Below are 19292 nucleotides of genomic sequence, written 5' to 3' on the forward strand. Positions count from 1 at the left end.
GGTGAAAAAATATTTTGATTGAACTTTGCTACAAACTATTCCAAAATAGTGTCTCAGGTGTTTTAATCCATAGGCTACCAGCTCTTTTGATTATTATTGTTGAAACGGGTTTTCAGGCAACACACTTGCAGCACAAATAAAAAATAATGTAAAACAATGAAAATACCAGTCTGCACAAGACTAAAATTTTCTCCTCAGTACACATTTGACCCATGGCAATAATCAGTGACCGAGCCGATCTTAGTTCCGAATAATTTATTACATTCAGATGCTGGTTGGCTATGCCTTAGATGCCAAAATTGTTTAACTGCCACCAAAAATTGACAATAGAATCTGATATTGTGGTTATTTAAAGGTGACTTCATATCATTAGAATAATAAATTCATATGAAATCATTTAATTTCCAAACTTCCGTCCTCAACAGCCTTCCTTGAGTCTGCTATTATGAGCTTTGAAACATCGTGTAATTGGGTCAATCTCTAGAAGACATAGATTTTCTACAGGCAAAATTTTTAAAAAGATAAATTTTAATTATACAATAACCAATATTGTGAATTTACAGTTTCTCAATTGTACAATCTCATGACATAAGTGGCAGATATCGTTAGTAATATTCAAGTAATATTTACACTGGTTTTTTAATTTTTACTTTTTGTACAGTCTAGGGACATTATACATATGTCCACGGACACATCAAAAGATGAATACAGTGGAACCCCAATCTATCGTACCCGCATTGATCGTTTTCCTGCATTCATCGTTCACCATTCCTGGTCCCAAATAAAGTTCCATAAAGGCAATGTAATTTTTTCCCGCATCCATTGTTCCCCGAAGTATCGTTTTCCCGCATTGATCGTTTGAAGATTGCGGTCCCGTCGTATAATTTTCCTGCATCCATCATTTGACGAAAATGAGACGAAGTGTTTACAACGTGTTATTTGTGACTGATAACAACAGACATCCCCAGAAATTTGAAATACAGTGGAACTTGGTTAGTACGTTCCTCCTTACTACGTTTTCCTCTTTAGTACGGCGATTTCTCTCCGTCCCGGTACCATCCGAACAAAATACAGGCAAAAGTATTTGGTTAGTACGTTTGAATAAATTGCGCTTTCCTGGTTAGTACGCTCAATTGCTAGCCATGACGCAACCCAGATTCGTTCTCCAGTATCTTCTTAAGGGTCGTAAACCTCGAATTCACGATTTAATTTATTATTGCTAGCCATTAAAATTCTTGCATTCATTCCACATATCTTTCTTCGACCGTGATTATCCAAATGCATTTCTCAATTCTTATGACATGATGAATAATAAAATATGGCCATTTATCAGGAATGCCTGACTATGCAAAACTGCAGCCAATGAGAAGCCCCAATTTTCCCCACCCCTAGCTCCTCACCTTCGGTTGCCTTTGGAGTGCCCGCTGCTGCGCACAAATTTCGCGAGTGCTCAATTGTTGCTATTGCATGAGTTATCATGATGAAGAAAAGAGTCTTATCCAATTCCCACTTTATCTAAAGCAGTACTGCACGTACTCCGTAAACTCGACGTCGAGTACGGGCGTATTTTCTTGACTACCGTTTTGGGAGCAGACGATGCTCTGGATCTCCACGCGAAGCTTAGCTTAAAAATACTTGATCTCGGAACGGAAGCAGACGACATTAGACAAGTTTTGAATGTAAATTTCAACTGTATAATATAAAATCTTCTTGTAATTATGTCGTAATCTAATAATCCTGCGTGTTATCAATCGATATATCGATCGAACAATAATCGATATGGTATCATTCCAGAAGCGAATGTGGACGGCTGTTGCCGTAATTTTAAGGTCATATAATTTTGTCCAATTTTTATGATGCATAAAAACAACCAGTTGACATACTCAGGGTTGTTGTTATATTCTCTGAGACCGCTGTGAGAAGGAAGAAATGACTTAGCATCACTTGTCCTCCTTCTATAAGTATATACATAGGATAAATCACGGGAGATAGATGCCGTTTTCAAGTAATTGTCTTCAGGAAATCTATGAAACATTGTGATTTTTATTCACATGGTATTGTTTTTCAATGTAGCACTCATTTTCTTGATTTTAAATGTAAAAAGAGTTCAGGAAGGCGATCTTGAATGCGTTTCCTATGAGAACTACCGGTAGTAATTGTAATTATGACGACTTTTTCACCGATTGCCATTACCCCGACTGCTATTATTAACTTTCCTCGTTAGTACGTTTTCCTGGTTAGTACGTTCATTTTTTGTGGTCCCTTCAGAAACGTACTAAACAAGTTCTACTGTACTATAGGGAGAAGCTGAGTACCTTGGGATAGTTACATTAGCGCATTTCCCAAGATCCTCTATCCCCCTCCATTCAGCCTCCCCTCTGAAGCTTTCCTCTTCTCCCTAACAAAAAATGGTCTCAGCTCGCGCAGGGATCGTATTACAAAGACCTTAGCTTCGAAAAAAATATCAAGTTGCACAAGAACAATAGAATCGTGTTTCACGCTCTCCCATTCTCGCCCACTGAATTTTTTCAGCCTATGAATCACCTATTAGCCCAAAAGGTGTCTTTGGAATGAATGTATATTGGCAATTGGCATTATACTTTTATTGCATTGAAATATTAGTAATGTGCACGTAATTCCAAAAAGAATGATACCAAATACAACGTATTTTTAACATTATTTAAGCATTTTAAGCAAGAAAATAGAATAAAACTATGACAGGGTTCCCACTATAACTACATTATAAAATTCACTGTTTTTTCCAGGTTTTCACGGTTTAAATGTCATCACATTCACGGTTTGTAGATAGGGAATTTTAGGCAAAAATATTGATCACACAACAATCATCGGCCGCACGTTAACTAAAAATGTAACAAACGCAACAGATGCCTTGTATGCAAACGCAGCAATGGCAGTGCTATCTCTCATAACTTCACCAATCGTTAGCAAAATTCATGTCCGGCGAAAGGGTGTGAGTGGGAAAATGAAGAGAGCAGGGTGGCAGGGAAGTGAAGAAGTAGGGTCTGATTTTTTTGCCAGGATTGACGTCTTCCAATCGCAGGCTTAAGGTCAATGTGCTGTCATGGCACACACGGACCAATTAATACATAGTTGCGCTTTCGAATGCACGTGTGCAGGTAAATGCGTGGACAGTATCTGCAGTGACTCGACCTTGAAACATGATTGAAATATCGAATTTTTTTCTTTTAACCCGTCTATCGTTGTTCTGCAATCAAGTTTGATAGATTTTTAAGGTTCTATGATGAAATTCACGGCTATTTCCAGGTTTTTTCACGGTAGACGAAATTCACGGCTTATTCACGGTTTTAAGGTTTTCACGGTTGAGTGGGATCCCTGAGTGATGATTTCCCCCAGTGAGTGATACCAGTGAAGACTAAAATACCAAATGCCAGTGAAATATGTACCAGTGAAGGAGTAGAGACTATTTATTTATTTATCTATATCCAATGAAAGTGGAGCAGAGACTGTTTATTCATTTATTTATTATCTGTTATTCGTGTATACAGTAACACTTCGATTTTACACACTTTGATTTTACATCAAGTTTCATTTTTACGCAGCGACCCTCAAGTCCGGCTGGAAAGCATAGGGAACTCCAATGGAGAAATTTCGATTTTACATCTTTTCTTGATTTTACGCAGTTTTTCGATTTTGCGCAGCATTTCCAGCCCCAAAGAGGCCGCTAATCTTGATTTTATGCAGCTGTCTTTCGACTTGTTTTGAAAATCCCGACTGGAGCAATATGAAGTTAGGTTATTTATTCGTCTCAATGAGTTGCAAAAATGAATAAAGGAACGCTTGAAATGACGTTGCGCTGTTGAGCGTGAAACTAAAAACATCGCAAATCTAATTATTGCTTCCCCCTGCACCCTCTCAGTAATACTTCAGGCTACTTTACGAACACGAATATCGCCCTTAGTTCAAATTTGCCGTAGAAGGATATCGAAACTTATAAGATACGCCAATCGCCATGCATGCATAACTATTTTTGATTAAGACAGATGATCGCCGGAGATGCTAACATTATCACCTTTCGTGATACCACTTGTTGCTCTTTCTTTGTTTTACTCTCCTAAGAGTGGAGACCTACCAAGACCTACCGATAGACGACTACTCTAGGTCGAAGACTCAGCCGCGACGCGACTTATTGATCGACGCTGTTTATAACATATTCATTGTAATTACAGCAGATGGTCATTAATCCAGAATTATGAACTACGGAATATCTATCCCTAACTGAAGGTTTTCTAGAATTTTGCTAACACTATGTTTTCCGTTGCCCCAGCAAAATACAACGGCGAAATGAGCCGTTAAAAATCCTTCCATGCCAAAATATTAGCTTCCAAGGTGATTCAAAAAAGATACTTGTACTTCTAGTATGGACGGACGTAAGTCGATGGTGATTCAACACGATGGTAAAAGCAGCATACGTTGTCTCACTCCGCAGGCTAACCCCACATCTGCGGGACGAATGGAGGCGAGGGAAAGTTGCTTGCGCGGCGCGCTTATTAGAACTGACTCAACTTGTATCTCATTGTCAGTGGGTTTGAATGAAGCATGGTTGGACCTTGAATAGAGGTTGTGAATGAAGTTCTACGGTTATTTTTAGGGTTTTCAACAAAAGGGCATTATATCATAGACCAACAAATACTTTAAAGGGAATGAAATCTTTCAATGTTCCTAGCATACTTCTAGGTATTTACGATTTGTGATATTAACATATTTTAGATCCATGATGCCCAAATCCACATTCTCCTCATTTGCGTCTGCTCTCCAAGAGGTGCTCTCTGCTCTCCATCTCTCTCTGCTCTTGCCGGCCTCGGTGGCGGTGGGGTAAAGTCCTCGACTGCCAAACCGAAGGTCGCGGGTTCGAGTCCCGCCTGGGTAAGTTACCATTATCCAGGGCATGGGCGTGTGGGAATGTCCTTCATTGTTAATTGTTAATTCCCCATTGTAAAGGCCGTAAATGTGCTGTTTATGGGGTAATGGAAATAAATAAATAAAAAAATAAATAAAAAGAGTTCTCTAAAAACATGGGAATGAACATTTTGAAGTTTTTTAGAAGAATATTTTCCCAAAGAATTCTCATAAAACTACTTGAATCTTACAAATTTGTTGTTTGAAATGGCTAAATTATATTTATAAAGCAATTTCACTTACATACATATAAATTCATATTATGCACGAAATAAGAAAAAATACAAAACACTTCCCTTCCCTTCCACCTCCCTTCATCTTCCACGTACATACTTCACTAGGAAGATACTTACACCAATATAATCTTGGGTGTGCAAGTTGGAGGGTAATAAGTTTTTCCAAGAAAACAGGATTTGAAAAAAATCGATTTTTCCGATCCGCCCTAGTGCGCAGGGCAGACCACCTTAATTTAACCTGACCAGAGAACCAAGATATGAAAGTAATTACCTGGGTAGAGCAGTTCTCATTCCTGCAATGGTATGGAATGCTTCTCACAACATGTGTCTACGTAAAACATACCTTATTGGTACATTAAATTTACGAATTTTTAGGATATGCATTAATTAGTATTTATAGCAGAATTCATTTATAATACCTTTGTATTAAAAGGTTAATAAGAGGTTATTAAAAATAGTCGCTGTAATTTTGGCTCACGACAAAGAACTGAGAGAATCATATTTTATTACATTACGAGGGCTTTATTCATAGGAGTTAAATAGGATATTCTATCGAATTTCACCGCAAATGTACACTTAGAATGTGGCTAACAGAGTAACGTATATCTTTAGATGTAAATCATTACAATATCGCTCCTATAAATTTGCTCGTAAGTTTTAAAAATAACAATTAAACGTCTAACCTTAGCGTCTCCAAAATTTGTTTAAGGTGATGATGAACTCCGTTCAAATGAACACTAGAGTTCCATTTAAAATTTGGAACCGGTCAGCAGAACATCCAGAATGTAATTCCTTGCATTGATTTTCAATAAATGCAACATGAACGTTTTTAGTTATTTTAACTTATAAACAAATAAGTGACCATGAGCACCTTCCTTGAGTGGGACACTGAGAGCCGGAATGGGCCGAGATAATCCCCACACATACAATAGGAAAGGGTCGGACCGCTCGCGCCAAGGGACCCTAATGGCGGTTGGGACCCACTTGGCATGCTTGACCGTAAAACCATGAAAACACCGCCTTCAGCCTTTTCCTTCGAAAAATTCAAGCCGTGAAAACATGGCCTTCATCGTTTAGCATCGGAAAATTCAAGCCGTAGAAAAATGCCCTCTGTAGGGAAAAGGTTAATTTGGATGACTATACTTATACCATAAAACCTCACATATGAGACTTTTTCTCGTTCCAGTTCTGGCTTAAATAAGAACTTTACAAAAGTGTATGACTAAGTGTTCTAAAAATAATGAGCAAGTGTTATCCTGAAAACTATACTCCTCCTCAATCCCAACTCTTGATTTTACACACTTTGATTTTACACAGTGCCCATATTTCGGTCCCTCCAACTGCGTAAAATCAAAGTTTTACTGTATTATATCCTTGTTAACATATTAACGTAATTTATCCTTGGCATGTTAATATTTCATAGTATATTGTACTGTGGTGGCCTGACGGCGGTTTTACGGGTTTCCCCCCATCCATAGGGTAAATGCTGGGCTAATACCACTCCCGTACCAGTGTTCAACTCCAGTGGTACTGAAGAGGCGTATGCCTAAACAGCTCCACGTGATGTAGATGTATATTTTGTTATCATTTTCATATTTTATGCAATGTTGTTATCTCGTGGAATAAACCTTTGTTGAACTTGATGAGTTTGTCCTGAGCACAAAATAAGAAGAAACCACAGGAAAAAAATTTTTGTCACTTATTCTTCTGCCATACCCAGAGGAAACAAAATTTACCGTATTTCCCGGCCGATAAGACACACTTTTTTTTCTCCAAAATGTGCTGTAAAATCTGCGTCTTATGCGCCTGTAATAAAAGCCTGCGCCTTATGCGCCGATGGTTTACGGATATCACGTGTATAACTTCGTCCTATAATAAGCAACCGTTTTGACAGGATAAATAAATACCAATATGTATTTTTTAGTGTATCAGGCATTGAAAATAGTTCAATTCATTAAAAATTTTGATAATAACACTCTTTTAATCAGGTTGTTAGAAATAAATTTTTAATATGTCGATGTCTAACTCCCTTAAAAAAAATTCCCGGATAAATCAGAAATGCATACAATGTAGTACGTTTAGTTTAATCTTGCAATGGGTGCTGCTGCAAAACTTACATACATTGAGCTTAAGGAGATGTCATCTATATGCTAATACATTGTATCTCTCACAATAAACTCACGAGTCTACCGGCACCACCGGCACTCAAACTTAGGTAACAAAGTATGGGCTTGGTGTTCAGTCAGGTCAGTGCATAATACGTTTCTTTCTATTTAGTCTGCACATGTGCTTCTAAGCACAGAAACTTGGTGATTTCTGAATAAAAAGTCAAAGTTGGAATAACCTAATGGGACCTAAAGAGAGAAGATTGTCGTACAGTATTGCTTTTAAACTTGAAGTCGTGAAATATGCTTCGGAACACGGCAACCAGGCAGCTGCAAGGCGTTTCGGCCCACCTCCAACCGAGAAGATGATACGAGAATGGTGGAAGCAGAAGATAGATTTAATGAATGCAAATACGAGTAAGAAAACTTTACCTTCATGTTCTCCGAAATGGCCAAAGCTTGAGGAGCACGTTAAGACCTGGATAATAAATCACAGGAAGAACGGGATCACTGTTTCAACAAAAATGATTTTAATGGAAGCGAGAAAGTTGGCGATAGATATGTCTATTGCCGATTTTTCTGGGACAAGAAAAGCCGTGGTGTGAAAGATTTATGAAGAGAAATGGTCTGTGCATGCGTACTAAAACCACAATAGCACAAAAACTGCCACCCGAATACGAAAGAAAAATTATCGAATTCCACAAATACGTACTTAACCTGAGAAAAATGAACTGTTTTGAAATAGGACAGATAGGAAATATGGATGAGGTTCCCTTGACATTTGATGTGCCATCAAATAGAACTGTGGACGTTAACGGTGCAAAGACAGTTACGATAAAGACTTCCGGTAACGAAAAAACACGCTATACTGTTGTCCTTGCGTGTTGTGCTGATGGTTCAAACTCCCTCCTTTGTTGATCTTAAAACGAAAAATGCTGCCTGAGTGTACAATTCCACATGGAATTTATATTCATGTTCATCCTAAGGGATGGATGGTTGGAGAGGGTATGAAATTGTGGTTGCAGAGGGTGTGGTCCCGGCATCCAGGTGGGCTTCTGAAGAAATCGTCTTTGTTAGTGTGCGATCAGTTTAAGGCCCATATAACGGAGTCCGCAAAAATCCTTGCTACAGAACTGAAGACGCATCTTGCTGAGATTCCTGGTGGATTGACTTCTCAACTGCAGCCTTTGGATGTTTCAATCAATAAACCATTCAAGGGATTTATGCGTGAAGAATGGATAAAGTGGATTGAGGCACCAACTCACGATTTCACACCGACCGGAAGAATGAAATGGCCGTCAATTTCTACCGTTTGTGAGTGAGTGAAAAAGTCCTCGCAGAAAGTAAAAACTGAGGCAATCATAAAGTCTTTCAAAAAGTGTGGAATCAGCAATGCGCTGGATGGAAGTGAAGATGACATTTTGTATGAGGAAAGTGACGACTCTCGAGAAAATATCTACGTGTATGATTTTAGCAGCAGTGATAAGGGGATGAGCAGTGATGAATTTCTGGGGTTCTATGATGAATAAACTCTGATATATTTGCTAATTAATATTTTAAAAATTTTTTAATATCAAAGTTCCGTTTTTATGTAAAATGTTATCATTAACATTCTTTTTTTGTATTATCCAAGTATTTTAGTTTTTTTCGTAAATTCTATCCTGAAAAATCCAGGTGCGTCTTATGCGCCGGGAAATACGGTAGAAATTCATTTTGTTCAAAAGGTACTAAATATTTGATGGCATTACATTTTTTATACTCACTCCAAATCAAAGCCTGTTTTAATGGATCAAAGGGCTTTTGAATTTGAATTTCAAAACATTCAATTATATACTGTACATTGCTGTAATTGGCTTGAAAAGACAAAGGTACATTAAATTTGTTATGCTTCGGAAAAAATATTAAATTTTTAAAGCAATTTGAAATAAGAGATAAAGTTGTGTGGATAGTGGAAGAAACTCTTGTCTTACTGATTTGGAATTGGTATCCTCATCTCTCCAAGCTGTAATTTTATTTTATTTTGAAGACGGTGATGAAAATGTCTCCGGTGGCAATCTTAAATATTCCAGAGGGCAAATCAATGACGTACATTGGCTCATTAGGTATTCCTAAGGACCTCTTGTGGTAACTTCATTATTAAGTCAATTATATTATTGTTTCCACCAACTCCAAAACTGCCAGCTGAGAATGTGCTCGAGAATTTTTCATCAATAAGCATTATGTTTGGCGACAGTATGGCAATCTCTGGTGTACTAAATCTAACAAGACTAAGTAGGCATCAATTAACTTCGGTGATCATTGAATAGTAGCATAAACATTATTCTTAATCTTTTGTAAATTATTTCCCTTCAAATAACTTCAATAAAAATTGTTTTCGATCGAAATCCATTCCACTTATTTAGTAAGACCGCAAGTAAAACAGTATACAGTGAGTCCTCGTTTAACCTCACTTACCGTTCCTGAAAAATGTGACGATAATCGAAATGACGTTAATCGAAGCATAATTTCCCATAAGAAATAATGTAAAAAGTGAATATCGGCTCCTAGACCTCACAATTCCTACGCGAAAAAAATGTAAGCGTATCATATGTGGGGCATTTTTTACGGTGGGAATGCCAAACTATCGCATAAATACGAGTTCCTGTCTTCATCGACGACAATAGCAGCAGTGACGTAAATCCTTCTCCATTTTTGTATCTTCCAGCATTTGCATTTCGGCTTCGCTATGGTGGTCGCCCGGGCGAGCGTCGCCTCGGCATCATCATCGCTGAAACATCGTCGTAGTTACAGGAACCAAAATTATTGTGAACTCGGCAAAAATGTGACGACAAAAACTCTGAGTTCTACACCAAAAAATGCCTTGAAATCGCTTTTTAGGGTCCTGAAAACCATTATGTCAAGTAAAACCTAGCGCACCTAAGAATGCGTCAGAATTCATTTTGCAGAAATTTTTGCTAAAACCGTAATCGCAGTTAAGAATAAACACACAGTTTTACACTTTGCTTAGACTGACTGTATTACCGCCCACAAAACAAACAACCTGCAATGCCCGCCGCTTCGCCTTTTTTTTCGCGCGAAATTTAAAAGACTTGACGTTATCGCGAAGCGAAGGTGCGATAAATGAATGAAGGTCTCAAAATTTTCGTGACGTTATCGCGACATGACGTTAAACGGGGTGACGTAGAACGAGGACTCACTGTATCACATTAACTGACGTTATAATTCTTACATGTATCAATGGCATTTAGTATACATTTCACACTAACATTAAAATGATAGTCACAGCAATAATACGATGTCCTTCCACTGATTTTTGGTCATCTCGCCTTGCTGCAGTAAACCATTTCCTTCACATACGAGAATTAAGAGGCACAGCATTAAAAAGTTTTCCCAGATTTCTCATCGTGGTTGATTTACAAAGCCGTAGAAAGCAATGTATATGCGCCTTCTTCCTAATTTCCTCCATTTCCACCCTCGTTGTTTCTTCTCTGACGCAGTATCACAGTGTTTTTAGACGGGGTTGACGGGTTCTGTGAGAAGCTCGCTGTGTGTGACGTCAGCATGCCTTCAGCAACCATCGTGCGCTTTCGGAGCGTTTGAGCCGGCCCTCGGATTCCACACTTTTCGCTTAGCCTTTTTAGGATAAAATTTTTTAATAGAAAAGCACTGAAACTCCCGCCGGTATCCCCTTCGTGTGTACTTTCATTTAAGACAGCAAAAAACTTAACTTAAAACTAGCGAGTGTTTTCCGTGTGGGTTCAATGGAGTCCGGTTTCATTTTTATTAGTTTCATTCTTATTTGTCTTCGGACCATGGCCCTTCCGAAGACACAAGTGAGAACTTAAAAAGATGGACTGAAAATAATTGATGATGAAGAAAAGAATCCGGGCTAGAATGCGTGAATATTGTAGAATGCCTCGGTATGTCCGGTAGCACATGACGGCAGGGGTGGGGGTAGAGCGAGCTACCTGGTGAAAACAAGAAATGGGATGAAGCCGAGGATCAGGTGGGTGTGCCGCTGACGATAAACGCAACATTGTTAATGCTTTACACATCGCCTCAATCATATTAAAAATTTAATTGTTAGAAAGGAACATTTCAAATAACACACTATTTTTGGCCTTTTTGATCCATCTCGCAACCAATCACTGCATCAGCAAAAGCGGTTGTTTTAGGCATAACATGCACATTGCTCTCATACGTGTTCTTGAAATAGCATTTGATGGATAAGAATTTTTTTATCAGAGAGAAATCCATAATAGCAGTGAAAATGCCGAGTGCAGTGCAAACATTTTTAGCGAGGTGGCGTGTTCCTTTAGCATATTTGAAAGAGATATGAGGCGAATCAACAATATGACCAACGTGTTTCGGTAAAGTAATAATATTCCATCAATCAGCTAAATTCTTGTTTGAATCCTTTAATGAATACCATAATTCGCAAAAATCCATAGTTTCCTGGGACATAGGCAACCTGGTCAAACATTCCTGCATTGATCGTTTTCCCGCACTCATTGTTTTTTCCATCCATCCCCCTGAAAAACGACAGATCGAGGTTCCACTGTGTTGTGCTTAATCCCAAGAAAAAGATTGTTTTATTTGTCATAGGACATTCTGTAACTAATCGTAGTGTATCGCCATGTCCGTTATCATCTGTCATGTCCATGGACAGCAGAGTTCACGAACATGATGTCCACAGACATGACAATTTCCTCTAAATTAAGTTATAGTTGGAATGACAATAAGTTAGGACACTGTCCTTAGCACATTGAACTTGCATCTTACAGCTGTAAAAGACAACTCAATTATAATTAGCAAAAGATTTTACTTTTACTTATTTTTACTTGTCCATGGACATTAGGCAGGCCCTTATTTTTCAGAATTGCAAAAAGTTATGTTTTCCTAGTCTCAATATGGTTCAAATGAGGTTTATATTCACGTGTTAAAATTTGGTTACTTTGAAATAACGGCAACCCGTGCCCCAAGGGCCCCAAATACTTAGGACCCTTTATTGAGTTTTTTGGGGCCGAAAAAGTGCTATTCCTATGTAAAACGTAAAAGTAAAGCCCTTATGGGCCGATTTTCTATTTGTTTTCACCTATCTCTAAGCGTTTAGGAGATCTCCTCCGTTGTAATGTAATCCATCCCCCAGAGTGCCACCCCGCACTGTGGCGCCGCTGAACTTTAGGACATGACTGATGATCTTGGCTCTTTCAAAAAACTGAACTAAAATCTTTCTTCCAGCATTAAAACAATCAATAAATCAAGTTTAAACTAAAAAAAAAACAATACAGCTGGCAATCTCCTTCTCTACACACTGGTTGTTCAGGGCTGCCACCATCTCCAATGAATAATTCCCCCTTTTTCCTTTGTGTCCACGGACATTGCTTTTTTGGGTAGGACAAATGGTTTTTTTTAAATAAATATTATGAAATAAAAGCAACCCAAAAAGAGTATTTTGGAATGTTTATATTGTTGTTACTTGTTTCATGATATATTTTATAATAAATAATTTAGTAAAGGTTGATAATACGATTAACACCTCTTTGAAAATCCATGTGGGACTGTTCACGGACATGACGAATCATAGTCTGTGGACATTAAAATTTTGGGAATATAATATTTTTCTTTACTAATTTGTCACAAAATTAGTATAAGGGTACAAAAAATAATATGCCAGTTTAGTTTTGATTTAACAGTTTTGGTTTTTAGGTCAGTCCATGGACATAATTTTGTACGGTTATGGGAGAATGGCCCATTTCTTGCCAAACTTATTTTTATCTGCATATGAGGTAGTTGGGGGTCATTGCCTCAGCAACATGAGAGGAGGTTATATGAAGCAAAGGAAATGATAACATGAACAGATGTTCCGGATTCAATTAACAAAAAATTCACTGGGACAGAAAGGTTGGTATGATTTATGGAGGTTGAAAATGTAAGGAGGTTCACTACAAAGAGATTTTACAGCATTAACAGTTATCAGTACTTACCATGACCACAATGTAAGACTCTATACTTATCTCCATCCCGATAATCCTCCAAGCAAATGGCACATGTCTCAAAAGTATTTGATGGGTCATTCTTGTCAAATTTCAGCAAAGGGAGCCTTTTTGTAGTGGTGGATCGGGGTAGTGGAGGGCTGTCACAGCACCGTACTAAGCCTCCGAAGACACGTACGATTATCTGCCATAAAGAGATGTAGCACAGAGTTATGTTCATTATAATTATGTCAGCCACCAAGGAATAGCACAATGCCCTTGGCACGTCCAGTGTGGAAAGGTAGAAAGAAAAGGCAATGAGGGGAGAGTGCAATGGTGGAAATATGTATAAGAATGTGATAAATAATAAAACAACCCATAAAGCATATTCAAGATAAAATTAGCTCTAACCTCAAATATGAATTTCACAGTAAACCCTATTCCGCACAGCATTGCAAATCCAAGCAGTGCTTGAGAGAAGGTAAATGGTGGTCCTCCATCGATAAATATGTAAAACCTAGAGGAGAAAGAAAGGAAAACATTGAGTGCCATCAAAGAAAAAATTTGTATTCATTACCATGCTTGAATGAGATTTAATAATTGTATGTGAGGAAATTTTAGTAAAGTAAAGTAAACTCTCGATTATACGAAGCAGGGTTTTACGAAGTTTTCGATTATACGAAGTGATAGTGCGGTCCCGGCGAAAAGCCTATGGTAAATACATGGTGCTATTCGATTATACGAAGTTTCGATTTTACGAAATGTTTTGAATTTACGAACCCCGGATCAGTACACAGGAGCGAAAGGCATTCGTTTATACGAACTATGGTGAAATATTTGTCAACAAAACTAGTTACGCCGGCGTATGTAGCTAAAAAAAATCAGCGCTTCCAACTGTGGTTCATCAAAAGTGTGAAATCGTAAATGATAGTGCAACTTTGGAGAGAAAGTGTTCGCCTAAAACCTCACGGTGGGAAATTAGGGGAAGTAGGAGTTAAGTAAAATATCGCGACTGACATAATGCCTCTATTTACGTGCCTATTCGTAAACATCGCATCGACAATATTTCGTAGTTTAACATGTCAAGAAGGTCGCGCGGGGTATTTCGTACACTCCTAATTAACCCTTTGCACTGCTGTGAACGTACCTGGTACGTTCGCAAGGCAGGCTGCTGTGAACGTACTTGGAAGACTATTTGACTACTTTTCGCCGAAGCACTTCGAAGGGTCCCAAATCCGGGACCCTTTCCTCGACGAGCTCATCCTCGCTGGCCCCTCTCTTCGACCCTCCGAGCCTTTCTCCCCAAAAGTGACCGCTCTGACTGCATTTTGAAAATCTATCAACCAATGCCATCATCAAAAATAATTATTTGCATCGCACTCCTGCCAAACAGGCTTTCAAGTACGTCTCTGAACCGTGTTTCTGCGATGAGAAATAACGATTTCGTTAACTTTGCTAAAATGGCAAAGTTAATACAATTGCCATTTTTCATTGCAGGAACACGGTTCAAAGACGTACCGTATAAGCTTGTGTAAGAGGCGCACACGTGTAAGAGGCGCACCCCTATTTTGAGGATCGAAGCTATTAAAAAAAATTTTGCGACTTTTTTTTATCCTATCGTGCGGTGTTGCAGACGTATGCCTGGAATTTCGACAGTTATCGAAATGTCCTCTCTCAGTACTATTTGAAAGAGGAAATTTTGATAACTGCAGCGGCATAAGAGGGAGTAGAAAGAGTTCCGATCCTCTCTTTGCATACGCCATCGCTCTATGTTGCTTGTCCTACTCACGAACAATTTTGTTTAAAAGCTCTCGCAGGGGTATTGCAATAGAATTGCAGCCGTGGAAAATTTAGAGGCAAAACACGACAGGCAAATGGCATGAGCTTCCCCAAGAGATTGAACAACAATCGGGGCAATCTCAGCGCCGTAGGATAATAACCACGTCGTAGATTTAGGGCCCCTTGCACACACACCGATTTTGGACGGCCGGTAAAATATCGGCCGTCCACATTCCAATAGTGAACAATGGGAGAGCATTGGAGCTTGCACACTTACCGACCACACGCTGGCACCGGCAAAATGCCAGTTAGCTGCCGGCTATTGTCACTGTGGATCGCCGGCGCCGGCTCAAAAACTTAGCAACGTATCGTTTGACCGGTAAAAATCCGGCGTGTGTGCAAGCATCGCTTCGCCGGTAAAATATCGGCCAATATTTTACCGGCCGTCCAAAATCGGTGTGTGTGCAAGGGGCCTAACGGAACTACACTCGGCTCTCCATCAGCTAATGCCTCTGCCGTTTTTTCCCTTTCCGAGACTCCACAGGAAAATATCAAGTTACAGGGGAACAATGGAAACGTGTTTCATCCCTACCCCATTCCACCAACTGACCTTTTTCGGTCTACCAGGTTCAATTCCCCGAGTTTCTGGAGGTCAAATGCTACTTGAGTCACCTTCTGAGCTCGAAGATATCTCAATATCTTTCAGCAATTGTATGACACGCACGAGGTTCTAAAAAGAATTAGACCTAACGCGATGCATATCTTACAGCATTTAAGTTTTTTGAGCTCTAATTGATTGACACAAAGATTTATAGCTAAAATAAGGCTACTAATATTCAAAATAGTCCAAACAGCACAATTTCGGAAGAAACAAGCGTAGCATAAGCGCATTCAAACAAGACGAGATGGACTGGAAACTCAGGCAACGCAAACTGCGTATATCACATTGCTGCGCCTTCGCCCATTCGCCCCTTCGCTTTAAAGGCAACTACGTCACATATAAGATCGGACGAGTTCTTCCCTTGCTCCTTCGCTCTTAGCTTTAAATACCGAGGGGAGGGAGCCCTCTTCCCCTCGACCTCTCCTTCAGCGCTCTTCACTTATAAGCATTTCCGATTTCTTCTATCCACCATTAAGTCCAACAATGAGCACACTCGTTCGAATTTTTTCAACCGCAGGTTGTGACACCAATATTACTATATGCAGTATAAATGCCGCGGGATGCCCACTCGTGGCAATAAATTTAGCGCGTGCTCCGGAGCGAATCACCCCGCGCGATCTTTTCAATGTTCACCTCTGGGGTACCTACGTGACGGCGCGATGCTTGCAAGAAATTCAAACAGGAGCATTTTAAAAATACGTCACTAAGGGAGAAACTCCCCTGCCTGCCGCTTGATTTTGACCCAGGGTTTCAGATGACTGACTCATGCTGAAAACCAAGGCTGCTCAGTTCCCCTTGAACTTGCAACCGGTGAAGGGGAGGGGGGGAAGATAAGAAGTTTGTGTAAGAGGCGCACCCCCATTTTCGGCTGCAATATCTGGGAAAAAAGGTGCGCCTCTTACACGCGCTTATACGGTACTTTATTTCCTCCACTACAATCGCAAATTGGTGGAAATCGGCCGGATTCCCTTTGATAGCGCATCATGAGGATGTTCTCGAGGTTGGTAATTGATACAACTAGCCTACTAGAAATTGTACTGCTATAATATCGCGGCTATAGTTGATCCGTTAAGTTATACCTTCAGGAAGCTGCAGCAGATAAAATCACGGAGGGTATTAGAGGCTTAAAAGATGATTTGCATCGCACTCCTGCCAAACAGGCTTTCAAGTACGTCTCTGAACCGTGTTTCTGCGATGAGAAATAACGATTTCGTTAACTTTGCTAAAATGGCAAAGTTAATACAATGAGGAACTTGCATGGGTCGTAGATTGCCCTAAAAACTATTTTGAATAAGTCAAATGGATACATAAGCTCGCGAAAATACCTTCAGTTTCTCCATTCAACATCAAAAGAAATAAAAAAATTGCATTTAAAATCGAGAAAAATTTCTCTGAGCCGACCACTGCGCGAAGACACCCGAGCGTTGCCGAGGCCAGGCGTGACGTCATAGGTGCCTAAACAACCGTAGGGAGTAGGGAAATACGCTGAGCGCATGGTGTAAAATTTGTTTTGAGGGAGTATTTAGCCGCTCATCGTCACTTTATTTTGTTCTGTTATTCTTGGGCAAGTTTTCCTATTGCTATTGTGCCTAGATTATTACTTGGGATATTAATAATGCGGCATCGGGATGATGAAGTACAAGCGTTTCACTTCGTATGTTTTAGTGATAAGAAAAATGGATGATAACGTTGCAACTCGTTCGAATAGTACACCTGAAATTCATCTACATCTACATAATACCCCGCAAGCCGCCTAAAAGGCGTGTGGCATGGGGTGTTAGGACACCAGCCTTTTTTTAGGACACCAAAAATTGATGCCACGACCCTCATGGAATTTGTTAAGACAAATTATTGCTATACGTCGGCGGCAAATCGAGTTGTAAAAGAAACTTGTAATACTGGAGGATAACGATCGTAAGCTGTGCTGTTGACATTAGAGTAAGCTGTGCTGTTGAATTTGGCAACACCGAATTAACGGAGAAGGTAGTCCTATCCGTCCTACGGTACGAATTCACAGCAAAACAGTCTGCACACAATCCACATGTGAGATCGCGAATCGGTTCCGCTGCCAACACACACACAAGCTATAACCTATTTCAATAATATAGGTAAATCCATAAACAATATACTAGCATATACCATAAAAATATTGTGGGAAATAGGCAAATACTCTTATCAAAACTGGATGTCACTGTCACATTCTTATATTCATCATGTACAACTTACAATAACAGAACTCGTTATGATGAAAACAACTATTTATTCACTGATTTAAACCCTTAAATTAGCCGACACAGGTGACTTTTCTCACTACTATTCGTTGAAATAATGGAATAACAAACTTCACTCACAGTTTTTATTTCAATAGCGTGATCGTGAAATGTCATATCTACGATGAACAACGGAGATTAGCACACCACTGACAATTTTTACACTACTGTTAGACATTTATCGATAGCGTAATAGCACTTTTTACAGTTCAATCACGATGGAACACTGATAACTCTTGGCCGATATTTTTCAACCTTGTCAAACTTTGTGCATTACAACCATTGGCACTGTGATTATTAGTAGTAGCTTAACGGGAGATGTCACGTTGAAAATAACACTATTTTGGCACAAAAATGTTCCTAGATGTCTCCAATCAGCGAGCAAAAGTTGCATTGACTGGAATTCACCTCATAATACAAGCACATACAGTCCTAAACGACGAATTCTCCGGTACCTACGAATAAACGGATGAAGTTATTGTATATAAAAGCTAAGCGGACATTAGTAAACATCAAAATCGTTCTAATTACATACTTAAATGAATTATATGCCGTCGATAACATCAACTTACAATTAACGTATCCCCCTTCCAATGGCCGTGGCTCAGACTCCTACAACGATGTTATTTAGGTATTATAAAATTTTTGGTTTAACTGCTCCAGTTTTATATTTTATGCCCTTACTCAGATATTAATATTATAAATAATGCAAAATATGAGGGCTTCCAAGCCTCTATCGTCGGATATTTATCTTTAAATATAAAATAATCAACACGTCTAACAAACGAAGCTCTCACAACTGCTGGCGACTATTACAAACAATCACAAACAATAGCTTCGCGTGATGTTTAGGCACCTTTGACGTCATCGAGGCTTCGTCGGCAGTGGCTTGGGGGGTGAGGGAGTTTTTCCCGCGCTTTAAAATTCGTAATATTTATCATTAAATATCTCGCGAAGGAAAACTCAGATTTACATGCGGTTTTCTTTGTTGTATTCAGAAAATAATTTTCTGTCCACCTGTGAAATAAAAAAAATTCATGCAAGTTCCCCATTGCCATTTTTCATTGCAGGAACACGGTTCAAAGACTTACTTTATTTTCTCCACTACAATCGCAAATTGCTGGAAATCGGCCGGATTCCCTTTGATAGCGCATCATGAGGATGTTCTCGAGGTTGGTAATTGATACAACCAGCCTACTAGAAATTGTACTGCTATAATATCGCGGCTATAGTTGATTCGTTAAGTTATACCTTCAGGAAGCTGCAGCGGATAAAATCACGGAGGGTATTAGAGGCTTAAAAGATGATTTTGAAAAATTCTTGGAAAA

At 39.2% G+C, this 19292-nt stretch overlaps 1 protein-coding gene across 2 annotated transcripts in view; it reads right to left on the minus strand.

The window, feature by feature from the left end:
* LOC124160405 (E3 ubiquitin-protein ligase RNF13-like) overlaps nt 1–19292 on the minus strand; it is a 130455-nt gene that overhangs the window by 34479 nt on the left and 76684 nt on the right. For both annotated transcript variants that reach the window (XM_046536241.1, XM_046536240.1), the window contains exons 6-7: nt 13666–13771; nt 13267–13459 (exon numbers count right to left, since the gene is read on the minus strand). In XM_046536241.1, coding sequence (XP_046392197.1) covers nt 13267–13459; nt 13666–13771 — 299 coding nt within the window. The remainder of the gene's footprint in view (nt 1–13266; nt 13460–13665; nt 13772–19292) is intronic.

The sequence above is a fragment of the Ischnura elegans genome, chromosome 6 (genome assembly GCF_921293095.1).
Source record: "Ischnura elegans chromosome 6, ioIscEleg1.1, whole genome shotgun sequence".
NCBI classification, from domain to species: domain Eukaryota; kingdom Metazoa; phylum Arthropoda; class Insecta; order Odonata; family Coenagrionidae; genus Ischnura; species Ischnura elegans.